Source organism: Python bivittatus, unplaced genomic scaffold (genome assembly GCF_059951505.1).
Source record: "Python bivittatus isolate LINGU-HERP-01145 unplaced genomic scaffold, Pbiv_v1 ctg000020_np1212, whole genome shotgun sequence".
NCBI classification, from domain to species: domain Eukaryota; kingdom Metazoa; phylum Chordata; class Lepidosauria; order Squamata; family Pythonidae; genus Python; species Python bivittatus.
The window spans coordinates 111,332,854-111,346,864 of NW_028277030.1; the positions used below are offsets into that span (position 1 = coordinate 111,332,854).

At 37.1% G+C, this 14,011-nt stretch overlaps 1 protein-coding gene across 1 annotated transcript in view; it reads left to right on the plus strand.

Moving 5' to 3' along the window:
• Positions 1-14,011, plus strand: part of USH2A (usherin) — a 484,310-nt gene that overhangs the window by 75,831 nt on the left and 394,468 nt on the right. The window contains 3 exon segments of the mRNA XM_088132494.1: positions 2,378-3,019; positions 5,163-5,346; positions 13,751-13,914. Coding sequence (XP_087988620.1) covers positions 2,378-3,019; positions 5,163-5,346; positions 13,751-13,914 — 990 coding nt within the window.

The following is a 14,011-nucleotide window of genomic DNA, read 5'->3' on the forward strand; positions in this document are numbered from 1 at the left end:
GTCCATTGTCACTGTATCAGTTTAAACAAGCCCTGATAACAGAAAATGTAACTAAGCATTACAGTGTTATAGAGTATGCGCTGTTTGAGTTAGCACAACTGTTAAATCTTACTAATGATCCTATCACTGCTAAAATACATTAGCACCAATAATTTTATTAAAGTAGGTCATTTATCTAGAATAAAAAAGGGAGAAGAATGTGAATTAAATGCCAAGCATGCTAACTCCCCTGTACTTGTTAACATTGAATGGGATGCCCTGTAGGCCTTTCCCAGTATCATTAGGAATAGATTACCTGTCAGGAATATGTATGGCATATTCAAATAAGCACGGTGCATATTTTTAAAACTGATACGATATGAATCCGTGTAGACCAATTTTAATAGTTCAAAATGAGTCATAATTCTTGTTAACAATACAGTTATTTTTAAAATTTGCAGCAATAGTGGTCTTTTTTTATTTTCCTTATTGAAATTAAATGATATGCCTTAGGTGAGCCATTCATCACTGCTGAAAGAACTTGCCTTCTGTTGGAGTTCTCCACTTTTTGTCCATATCTAATATGTTTCCCACCATTTGGGGATTTGTTTTTTCAACATACAATGTTCTAAGTATAAATGTGTGTGCTTATGTAACTTTTTGAAAGGATGAACATGTTTGTTAAAACAGGGAACTCCTGATTTATTTAATTCACCATGTGGCACAACCACCTGCACAATAACAATTTCCTTTTAATTTTAAAATAAAGAATTCAGCATAAAAAACATTATTTTTAAAGTGGGAAAGCATTTCTCAGTTTATTTCCTAGACCTATAAATTAATAGATCATATATTCCCTGAAGATTTTTTAAAAAGTGCATAAAGAGTCTTCAAAGCCGCTTGAACTGTAACTTTCAAAAGAAAAATGATAGAAGCATGTTGCACTGTTATGGGGGTCCTTTTCTCTTTCTTTCTTTCTTTCTTTCTTTCTTTCTTTCTTTCTTTCTTTCTTTCTTTCTTTCTTTCTTTCTTTCTTTTTCTCTTACCTTTAAAATTAAAGGGTAATCCCATTATCTCATGGATATTTCTAGAAGATATATTGGTTTTGCTGCCACCATTTGCTGATTGGGAATTCTTTTGATTGTTTTTTCTTTATATAAATATCTATCTGACATAATATGACTTGGTGAAACATGGGGAAGATATAGACCAGTACAGGTACTGTATTAACATTGAAACAAGGAATCAAATTAATTTTATAAGTAACTTAGAACAGATTGTAAATATGGTTCCTTAATATTACAATTCGGGTTGACTAAGAGTATTTTCTTAGCCTGTCACTACAGAATGATTCCTAGTTATTTATATTTTACTGGCATTAAATACATATTCATAAATTCATCACTCTAATAAAAGGTTTTCCTAGGACTAGAACCTGAGCTTCCCCAGATCCATCCTTCCACCCATGTCTCCCAAAGCCTCCTCTCTTCAGTTCCCCCTCCTTTCAGAATGTAAACTGGGAGAAGGTGTCAGGCTGTGAGTGATAGTTCTAATACCCGGTCATCATAAGGCATGTGTTGAAATATCAAGAACACGTTTTTTTTGGCTTCCACTGTGTTATAAATTGGTGGCAAGAAAAGGAGACCTTTGGTGATTTGAAGAGTGATCCCCTTTTGCATCTGTATTTACTTGTAATGATCTATTTATTATTTTGTTATTGATTAATATTGTAGATACTTACTTTTGCCATTATACAGTATATTGTCTCTTTTAAATATATCTTAAAACATAAGACAAAAACATGGTTTTTTAAAAGAACATAATAAAGTTACAGTGGAAACTGATACAAAGAAGAGGTGAAAGAAAGAGGGGCTTGTTTTTGTAAACTTTAGCAGCTCTGTGTGGGCAAGGTGAGATGAATGGAGACTCTCTGCTTCTAAAGCATGTGCTCTATGACTGCACATGGTATTTACAGTTGCTTTCCATACATTTCAGGTAATATGGGCTAATTAATGATCAGTGATCCCAACTCTGGTAGTAACTGGTAGCAACTCTAGGCTTATCCTCTTGTCCTTCTCCTTTGTATTTCACTGTATTTTATGGATGAATGGGGTATGTTTTGTTCTGATATGTTAGAGCTTGCAGCTGGATTTGTGTCTGTGAATGGTTATTTAGACTAGTTGGCTTTTTCACAGACTTTCTGTAGAGCTTTCAGTCAATGGGGCAAGTAATAGTAAGGGTTGGCCTAGATGTCTTATTCTTTCTCCCCATTGTTTTTCCATTTGAGGATTCCTAGAGTGTGATGTACAAGTTCCTGTTGTTCAGTTCTCCTTCAGATGCAATGTAAGATATTTATGTTATTTAATTATTATTTTTAATAAGAATTTTCTCTTTTTAGGTCTCAGGTGTGATCAGTGCAAGTTTGGATATAAATTCATCCAGGATATTAAGCAAGATGGGTGTGAGCCTTGTCTATGTAACATCCATGGTTCCATGAACGATTTTTGTAATCCTTCCACTGGACAGTGCACTTGTAAGAAAGGGGTTAAAGGATTTCATTGTGATACCTGCATTGATGGCTTTTATTGGATGGATGCTTTTGGCTGTAAACCTTGTAGTTGTCAAACAGCAGGATCGGTTTCTGGTACAGTGTGTGATCCCAGAACAGGAAAGTGTATTTGCAAGCCTAACTTTGGTGGAAGACAGTGTGATGACTGCTTAAATGGGTATTATAAAGAATGGCAAAAGGATGCCTTATTCTGTGCGCCATGTAACTGTGATAAGTCTGGCTCTGTAAATGGCTCTTTAGTGTGTGACAAATTGACAGGACAATGTCTTTGCAAATCTGGTGTCACAGCTCTTCAGTGCAATCAATGCAGGCCCTATATGTATAACCTTACTACTCAAAATATTCTTGGCTGCATGGCTTGTGACTGTGATTCTTTAGGGACAGTCCCAGGAACAGCATGTGACCAAACCAGTGGACAATGTATTTGCCAGCCTCACCGCCATGGAAGGAGGTGTGAAAAGTGTAAGCCAGGTAAGACAAATGAACAAAAACATCATGTTTTGTAAATCCCTACTCAGATTCTGGGCATTCCAATCTTGGAAGCTGTACACTATGTAAAATATTGACTTCCTTATTAATTTTTGTTATAGGAAATCTTCAGTAAGCATGTTGGATATATCCATTCACAGGAGAAGGAACTAATATAAACATATGTTATTTTGAATCAGAGGTTATTGTGTCAAAAGGGCATACTGAAGTTAGCAAAACTGGCTGGACAAGCCTAATCAAGCACATCTTTTATTAAGCAAATTACAGGGTATTTTGCCATACTGTTATTACAATTCCACTGAATTCTCACTTTAAAATGTGCAGAGAGGTACTACATTTGTGCTCTGTAGTTCCTTGTCAGAATCAAATCCCAAGGACTTCACAATTAATTGATTGATTACATGCCATCAAATTATCTATTGATCACTAAATTCTTAGTGAACAATAGATAATCCTTCCCTAACCTGGTCCTTCAGGTCTTCCAGTGATGAACCCATTGTCATTGTAACTGAGTCCACCCACCTTGCTGCTGCTTGTTGTCTTTGCTTTTCGTTCACCTGAAGGGACAGGTTGGGAACAGATCATCCTGGACAAGGTCTATCTATATGGCTATTAAGGATCAACACTGACTTGATGACACATAATCATTCATAATCAAATGTTGCTAAAATATTTAACAATTGTGGGTGGTGTATATCACAATATACAATGTAAATTGCGATCTTGATTATATTACTTATTAGCTGAATTTTAATATTGTATGTTCCAAAATTGTAGGTTTTATGAAGATTTGTCAGGGATGGTGCAAGGAAATATAGGATGTTTTCATTTAGAGGTTGGTAGAATTGAAATACTGGCTATGTCACTGTGCACTACGACATTTACAGAAAGCAATATCTTTCCATCTTTTTTGGGGGGGGTAATAAAATCATATATCCAAGTTGTTTAAATTTCTGCATAGTTCAGATTTTCTTATAATGCATTGATTCTCTCTCTCTCCAAGACTGAACTGGTGAATTTTATCCTAACTCCTTGTAAATACTTTACTTATATGAATCAGGCAGAAGAAGCATGCATGAACAGAGGCAACAAACTTGATGTTCACTTATATTGGGCTACATTGCCTGATCAGCCCCTAGGTCAGGAGGAGATTTGACTAATATTAGAAGTCAATGTAAGATAGCCAAGAGACATAGTTTACCCCCATTTTTAAACATTAAAAATACTGGTATGTTTATAGCAATTCCAGATGCTTTAAAGCAGTGTATTTCAAACTTTTCAAGATCATAGAACACCCAACCATCCATCCCATATATATGGAACACATATTTCTTTAACGAAAGGGAAAAATAAAATACATATTGAAGTAAAACATATTGCAAAACCACCCTTCATTTTCTTTAACATTAATCCATCTGTTACAATTCTTAATGGAATGTATGAGTGTGCAAGTGACAGCTTATTTCATCAATATCTCAACTAAGATTTATTAAAGTCTTAGAATCACCAAGATAACATTCAGCCTATTTCAATATTTAGTCTTGGTTGCAACAAAGGCAGAAAAACCACTTTCATAAAAATACATTGAAGGAAAAGATAGCATAACCAACACTCGTATTGGCTCATATGTTCAGTTAGCTCAAACGTGAAAAGCTCATGTTCATGAACTTTCATCCTAAAGTCTTCTAGTTAGAAGAAGAGATCTGTAATAAAATGTACATATTAGAAAAGAAATATTAAAAAGGCATACTTTATATGGAATATATACTACAAAATCTACCTTTCAAAATGTATGAAAGTCTGCATATGATGCATAAAAATGTATGCGGATTGGGGAGATAATGGGGCTGAGCCAAATGAGGATTCAGAAACTGAAATCGTAAGATACTCTCATACTGCATTGCACTCCAAATCCATCAATGCTTAAATGAGGAAAAAATATTTATTTTATTGAAAACTAAGTATTAGAAAACATATCTCTCAGCTTCTCAGTAGATGTAAGGCATCCTGTAGTTTTTAATTCCAATTTCACTTGATATTTTCCTATTCCTTTAATGTTTCTTTTGTAGTCTGTGACAAATTTATGACTGAATGCATATTTTTATACTGTTTTCTTCCTTATTAGGTTTTTATATTTCTGCACATAGCGTGAGTGGCTGCCTACCCTGTTTGTGCCACCCAAGTGGCTCAGTCAGCAATATTTGTGACGCTTTCACTGGCCAGTGCGTTTGCCAAGATTCTTCTGTATCTGGGATGAGATGTAACCATTGCGGTGACAACTATTTTGGATTCAACTCAGAAACTGGGAAGTGAGTTTTTATTGCAAAGCTAAGCCAAATGGGGTTGTGATTCACGTAGCTGTTCCGAAGAAGGGAGGTACTTTGGAAAAGCAGTTAAGGACATGTTATAGGAAATTTAACATTTCTGCTTCCGTTTATCAGTATCCTGGCCAGCTAACTTATAGGTGTATACAAAGTTTTGATAAGGTTACCTGAGTCCAAGATAATTCATTTGAATCACCCCATGGAAACAGGTCTCCAAAATGGCACCACATTTTGACTTATTTGTTAGCTATATATTCCACTTTTTTTTCAGCAGCACTTCCCATTCCATTTTTCTCCCCAACAATACCCTGTGAAGTAGGATGGGCTGGCAGAGAGTGGCATGGCCCAAAGTCACCCAATTTCCATGGGTGGACTTGGACCTAGGTTTCTCTGGTCCTAAGGCTTATTTACTTGCCACCTTAACTGTACTTTCCTCCTGTCCTTCATCTGGAAGGGACTTCTATCACCCTAAGTCTTACTACCCTAACAGTGCATTCTTACCATGCATCCAGAATAGGCCTGTGCTGTGCTGTAAAGGCAGTGTTTGATGGTTTACTCTGGCTGAAATTTGAATATCACCAACTGCAGGAAAAGCTGCCACCAATCACTATGCAGAATGCATCCCAGGGTGGTATGTGTACACTCTGGGTGCTCTACTCAATCATTTTTTTCCACTTTTTATTCTGTTGACTTAACCTACCACTTGATGGCAACAAAGGGTTTGTTTCTTACGACCACAACATAGAGGTTACCAAAATTTGTGCTGTTCAAATACCGATGCTGCATAAGTGTTCTTGGGGTTTGAGTGTGTGTTGTAATTATTATATCATTATCATTACTGTTGTTATTATTGGTGAAATATAACAATCCAAATATAATAAATAGGGAAAAATAAAACAACAGTAATTATACAGTGAAAAAAGAAATTAATGCATAATAATGATGAAAGTGAATTGAAAAATTGAAAAGAAAAAAGGATCCATATAATATTAATATATAATTAGCCAAATCCTTTTACATATCATTAAATCTAGACCAGTGTTTTTCAAACTTGGCAACTTTAAAATGTGTGGACTTCAGCTCTCAGAATTCCCCAGCCAGATTATTGACCAGACAACCTACCAACCACTAGGTGATAGCAAAGAGAGTTTTTAATCTCCATCTCTTGGTCTTCTGGATTTGTGCAATCAAAATGTAGCCACTGGATAAGTGTTGTTGAAGAGCTGGAGTTTGAGAAAGGGGTTCTCATAAATCAATTACACTTCAAAGTGCAACAAATAACGTGGCTGCTGGCATAAGATTCCAGGCTCCCATGTAGCCAGCCAAATACTGAAGGACAGGCGTGGAACCCAGTGACTGGCTGGAAGGCTTCCATCTCACAAAGAACTCCTGGACCAACTGGAGCCAAGCAGATTGCTTACACCAACCGTGTCAACTCAAACCACCTTTTCCATTCTGCAGGGAATGGCTTGTACTGGCATAACTTAGAAATCACCACTTCACACAAGAACACCTACATCCTTCTTTGGGCTGCCTTATTTTTACATGCCAAGTTAAACCTGGCTCTTATTTGCTTCACCTGCTTGTCTTTTAGTGGCCCAGCATCTCTATACCAAAGAATTAAAACTTACCTACCAGTCAAGCAAACAATGGAGAGCAAACTGACTCTCCTACCACATAGACAGAGCATCCCTTTTTCCCACTGCCAGATCCTGAACCATCACAGCAGGGTTTGAACCAATTCCTGCTACTTGATTGGCTATGTGGGAAATCATTTTAAAAACTAAGAACACATCTACACTGCCAAATTAAAGTGATTTTCTGCAGTCTGTGAGCCAGCATGAAAGTATGCTGGCTTCAAGGATGCTGTCTACATCTTGAACCCTTTTTCTGCCTCAGCAACAAGATAAAATGGGGTCTTTGTTAACAAGAGAAGTGGGTGGATGAGAGAGGTGGGATGGGTAATGGGAGCCATGGGTCTTCTGCTGCCAGTTTTCTGACCCCATGGATTGATCGTTCCATGGTATAAGAGAACTGGGTCCAAAAGAGACATTCTCCCGTGCTTCTCCTGCCACCAATGGTAAGAAAATGAGGGCGGGGGACTGGTTTCTTTCTGGTCCCAGTTCTCCCAGTAAACAGTGAAGTTCTGCCCCTTTAACTAGCATCTGAAGAGCTACTTCCCTCACTTTTTTCCTTCTCAAGAGGAAGGAAAGGGGGTAGAAACATCTCTTTATCTGGCAAGCAAAGCAGTAAACTGCCTCTCCCCATGGATTAAGTGCTGCAGTCCCTAATCCAGCTGTGATGGAATGGAATTATGAAGGCCACACTCAAGGAGGCAAGCATCCTCTTTTGTCTCCAGAGGGACGAGGAAGAGATAAGAGGATGAGGCTGGCACCTCCCTGAGGAATTCACTCTGTTTTCATAGCTACTGTGGGAACGGAATTTTCAGTCTGGGAGGATTCCTGATAGAGGTTGTAGCTAATAAACATTGCTGAACAGAACTTGCATGGTCTCCTGGAGTTCCTCGGGCTAGGCCTGACACCAGCAGAAGCATGGGAGAAACACATTTTTTACACCTCTCCAACAATCTTTCAGACTTCTGTGTTGATCCCCCACCTTCAGGTACTAGAGAGGGAGCTGTGTGTGTGGCAGTCTTTGATGGCCAATAGGAGTATGTCCCTGTGCCCCAATTTCACCTTAATATAAGATGCTGTATGCTGGAGGATATTGGAAAATAGTAGTAGCAATTCTTCTGTCCAGTTGTGACCAAATATTGAAAGTAATTTAATATAGTATATCAACAAGCTGAAATACCTTGGGCCTCAGCTACAATAGGAGATTAGTAATTTGGTCTGCTTTCCATGGTTCATACAAGGATTTCTGAACTAATTTTCTTTGAAGTACATTATGTCATTCAAATTGTGGTGTTCTTTTTCTGGTTTAAATTATTCTGATGAGCTAATAATACCGAGAGAAACTGTTCTCTGATTCCACTGCCTGAGATATATTAAACTCCTTCACCTAGAATAAAAGCTAAGTAGTAAACAGGTAAAGAAAAAGTACTAAATAGTGTAAAATGAATATATCGCATAACACACTCAATTTTTATATACTTTTCAAAAACTAAAACATTATGCATTGTTATGTTCAGAGATTAAACAGAATCCCTATTTGGAAGGGGATTTATTTTGACTTTCTACAGATGAAGGAATTTAATACCGTTTGGGAAAAAAATTCTCTTGGTGCTTGACTGCGAAAGAAAAGAAATGACAGTGTTGTAGTTTTCAAGAAAGAAAGAATATTTTTATTATTATTTAGTCCCAAAGGGATATTATTCCATAAAACAAATTTGCAGCTGATTCTGCTGCCTTAGCTTTTATCGGCCTTTTAAAGGGTGTTGAACTCAGGAGATCACACAGTAAGAGTTACTAAAAAACAACTACCAACAACTCCTTAAAAAAAAAAATCAGTTGCAGTTGTAAGAGTTACTAAAATAGTAATAGTAAGAGTTACTACAAAAACTGTTTAAAGTAGGCTGTCACAACTGTCAGTTGTATGTGAACTGTTTTGTGTAAATTTATTTAAATAAATTTTACACATTTAACATGTTTCTCTAATGAGTTGTCTATTTTTTTTCCAAAAAGAGAGACATGCTGCAGGAAAAAATTGTATAAGACATTCACATACTTAGCTTGGTTGGTTCATTTAAAATACTTCTGGGCTTCTTTAAGGTGGCTTACAATAATGAAATCAGAATAAAACATTTACAAAACCAACAAAAACCAGTAATTAAAATACACATTTTCACTACTTAAAAGTATCTAATTTTAGAGAAATAAAATTAGACATCAGTTCCAAGCACTAAAGAGAAAGCTTGAATATATGAATATGTCTTTAGAGATTCCTTAAATCTGACTGTGATGGAGCTCAAAGAATGTCAGTTAGCAACATATTCCATATTTAGGTGAGACACTGAAGAACAGGGATTCTTACCAGCCCTCAAAGGGTGCAAAAGAAAAGGGGCCTATTCTTGACCTTAAAATAGGACAGATTGATGTGGAAGAAAGCAGTCCTTCAAGCAGCCTGACTCCAAAGCATTTGAGGCAAGACTGGGCAACCTCCAGCCCCATGAGTCTCCTTTGTTTTGACCCCTTCTGGTTATGGCTACTGAAAACTGACAGCAAAGTTTTTTACCACGGTGAGCTGGGAAAGGATGGAAGTGGAGTATACTTCCTAAAATAGGCATAACATAGCTTAGAATGAAATAAAAGCCTTGCCTACTAAAAAGTGGGTTTTTTTTCCCTCTGATTAAAGACTCAATTATGATCTATCCCTAACCTTGTCCTTCAGGCCTTCCACTGGTCACCCATTGCCACTGTCATTGAGTCTATCCATCTTGCTGCTGGTCATCCTCTTCTTCTCTTTCCTTCCACATTTCCCAGCATTACAGCCTTCTCCAGAAAGCTGGATCCTTGCATAATGTGTCTGAAATAAATAATTTGAGTGTGGTCATTTGTGCCTCGAGTGAAAACTCAGGGTTGATTTGTTTGATGATCCATTTGTTTGTTTTCTTGGATGTTCATAGGATTCTCTAGAGTGTTCTCCAAGACAAAGTTCAAAAGTGTCAATACTCTATCCTGCTTCTTAAAAGTCCAACTTTCGCTTCTATAGAGTGTCACAGGGAATAGCATTTTGTGCACTATTCTGATTTTTGTGGGTATAAGACATCATGGCATCTGAATACTTTATCCAAGGCCTTTAGTAGTTCGAAAGTACTACTATACTACTGTAAGTACTGGTCTATGGCGTTAAGAAATATGCTTGTATCTTTATTGTTGATGAATTTTGCCTTTTGGAATTAACTATCTACCACTTAAATATCTTCATTGTCAGTTCTAAGGATGGTTTGTGTACTTGCTGTCATTAGTGTGGTCTTCTTTAAATTTAATTTTAGTCCCATTTTTTTACTGTGTTCTTTGACTTTATTTTACTAAAGCTTACAGATCATTTGTATTTTCAGCTATCAGAGTATTGTCATCAGTATAGTGCAAGTTATTAATGTTTCTTCCTCCAGTTTTGAAACCACGCTCATCTACTTCCAATTCAGCTTCCCTTAATATATATTGAGCATATAGGTTGAATAAATAAGGGGAGAATGTACAGCCCTGTCTCATTCCTTTGCCAGCCTGGAGCCAGTCTGTTTCACCATACTCTGTCAATACAATGGTTTCCTGAGTTGTATATAGGTTTCTCATGAGGACAATGAAATGTTCTAGGATTCCCATTTTTCTATGCACATTCCACAGCTTGACATTACTGATACAATCAAAGGTCTTTCTATAATCAATGAAGCACATATCGACTTTTTTTTATATTCTTTGACTTTCTCAATTTTCCCGCATGCATCATCCAGCAGCAATAATATCTCATGTTCCTTGGCCTTTTCTAAACCATTTTGAACATCTGGCATCTCTTTTTCCATGTAGGGTTCTGTGTTTTCTTTGTAAAAATACAGGTGTGGCTTACCATTAGCTTCTCCCACACAGTATGAAATGATGCCTTTTCCATTGTCATTACAGGGATCATCCACCTCCAGCATCTTCCCCTATCACTGCTGCCCAATATAGGTCCCTGCTTGCTTTAGCTGGGCAGCTGGAATGACCTTCAAGCCTTGGGTGACCCTGCTGGGAATATATACTCTTGGCATGCACTCCTGACGTTCTTTGCTCATTCCTCCCAGGGATACACACACACTCCCTCCCCCCATCATAAAGAGGCAGCACACATAAAATACCGTAAAAACCAGCAAACTGCTTTTAACCAGAATTTTTCTGCCCTGGGATCCATTTGGTTGCCCTATCTGTTTATAAAGGGTTGTTTGAATCCTTTAATATAGCACAGAGATGGGCATTTTTTCCGCCTCCAGGAACTGCTGGTAGCATGGAGGTGTGACAATGTCACTAGAGGGAATAGGATAAAATCTCTTCTTTTGGAGGAGGGGGAGGAAGAGATATATTAGAAGTATGAATTAAACCTAGCAGAGGCTTCACAGATGTATTTGCATTTATTTCATTTTTTAAAAAGCCAAAAATGGTGTCACCAAACATTGCTTTTTTGCCACTGAATTTCATCATTGTGCCCTTGGGGCCATGAGTGTCTCAGCCCTGACTTACCAAAAATCTCATTCAGTCAAAAGCATCTGAGTTTTTGATCCAACATTATGTGTTGCTATCATCCATACCATTCGGTTCCAGAAGATATTGCAATCTGCAACAGCAGAGTTATGAGTGGAACAGAAGGTACTTATGGGTGGTTTGGGAGCACTTGTGAAAATTAAATGCTCCAACTTGTGCAAGAGGAAATGCTTTTGCTAACTTCATTGGCTATAGTCCAAAGTTATTAAGTGTTACAGAAGTTGCCATATTATTAAAATGTGAAGTAAAACATCTACCCAATAGGGCCCATCTTCCATAGATTTAAATTTGATATCTGGTGTGTTAACCTAAATAATAAAATAGTTAGATGAGCAACTGCTGCTTCTCAGTAGTCTCAGAGCAGTTTTTATTTTTGTCTTGCACTGACTGGGTAGAATACTATATTATTGTGGGGGCTAATGGGGCAGGGGTATTGGAAAGCTAGACTCAGTACATGGAGGGAGGGTTAAGTATGCCATGCTTGTGTAGACTCAGCAAAAACATTGGGTTTTCAGACTGCTCCTCTTCCAGAGTATTTCAGCAAAGAGTTGGCTGGCATTTATATAGAAGTAAGCCTGTTGAACTAAGCAGGGTTTATTTCTGATTAAGCATTCCTAGAATAGTCACTAAAATTCTTGTAGAGCCTTTCTTCAGAATGTCAGACAAAAACCGATTATGCTAACATGCAACATTGTGTGTGTGTGTGTTTATTTTTATTTATTTATATTTCAAATTTAGATACCGCCCATCTCACAAAAAGGGACTCTGGGTGGTTCACAATAAAACAGCAATAAATATTAAAATACAGTAAAAACAATATAAATGTTTGAGTCAATTTTTGACTCCTGGTGACTGTCTGGACTAGTCCCTGCAGTTTTTTTGGCAAGGTTTTTTGGAAGTGCCATTGCTGTTCAGAAGTTGCCATTGCCTCCTTCCTAGAGCTGAGAGAGAGTGACTGGCCAGGTGGCATTGTGCCTAAGGGGAGACTAGAACTCATGATCTCCCTCTCTAGACTGGTGCCTAGTATTGATTTTTTGACTAGATATGTGTCTCAGACTTCATAAAGGTTGAAAGAACAAGCCGTAGATGGAATTCCTGGAACTCCCTATCACATGTCAGAGCCTGTGATGCCCCACAGTACATGAAACTGTTGCAGCTAACAAAACATGAAGGTGCATGACCTGAATGACTATACCAATTTAATTGCATACAATATAGGTGTTACTATAACGCCAGTACTGCAGCGATCGTAAATAGTTTTAAACATATTTAAAAGCAATGGGCTTACTCTCTGATTTGAACTTTGAGAACCAAGTAATAGAGAATTCGGGAGTTCTTGGCCTGGTGACAAAGCCCTTGCTCGTCCTGGCCAGTGTTCTAGTATCATCTGAGGTCCATGGAGAGTGGTTTGCAGGGTCCTTTTTGGATAAAACATCTAAGGTTTGTGCTGAACTTTATGCTGTCTTGGACAGTACCATATCTGAGTTACCTATAAACAAACACACACACACAGAGCTTTCTATCAAGTTCCACAAATTCATCTGTTTGGTCTAATTTATCTTCCTATATGTATCACTTACAATGGTTCTTTCCATTTCCCTTGCCACCTTGGTCTTTGCAATATTAATTTTCAGGTCAGTAGAACTATCTAACATTTGTAGCAAATAATTCAGGCTTTTGGCCAACAACATGGCATCAGCAGCAAAGAAATAACACATTTTATGTTCCCAACAAGCATACTTCTAAAATCACTGCAAGCATTTTTATACATTTAATCTGTAAATACATTTAACAGCCAAGGGGACATCACACATTCTTGTTACTTACTTTTGACATCACATTTAGTCAGATGAAAAACCATGCATATGAATTGAACTCAGAAAACAACTAGTGATCAGTGTAGCTGTTCCAATACAAGGGTACTAAGATGTATAAAGCCTTAAGCCTTTTGCATGTATACCACAGATAGACTTAATATCAATGGTTAAATAAAAGAAACACTGTAGTGTAAATTTGAGACACAACTCTTTATTTAAATGTAGTAAGTTTTTCTCCACCAGAGTTCAGTTTCTTAAGTTCTTCATTTCTGATACTTAATTATGTTAGTTAAAAGAAGCCAGTGAATTAAGCCCTACTGTGTCTAACTGAAGTGTTAATGTGTTTTCATTACTTTCATGATTTGTTTTTGTTTATAGATGTCAGCATTGTAATTGTCATCCTGCTGGAGCTATTAATTGGACTTGTCATCCCATTACTGGACAATGTATGTGTAAACAATTTGCAGCTGGCTCAAAATGTGACAACTGTGTTCCCAATGCTAGTAATTTGGATGTCCACAACCTATTTGGCTGCAGTAAAAGTGAGTGGTTATTGATTTGCATTTATTTCAGATGAATGGGTCTTATTAGTTTAATGATTGTTATAACAATATAATTATAATTCTTAACATTGATATT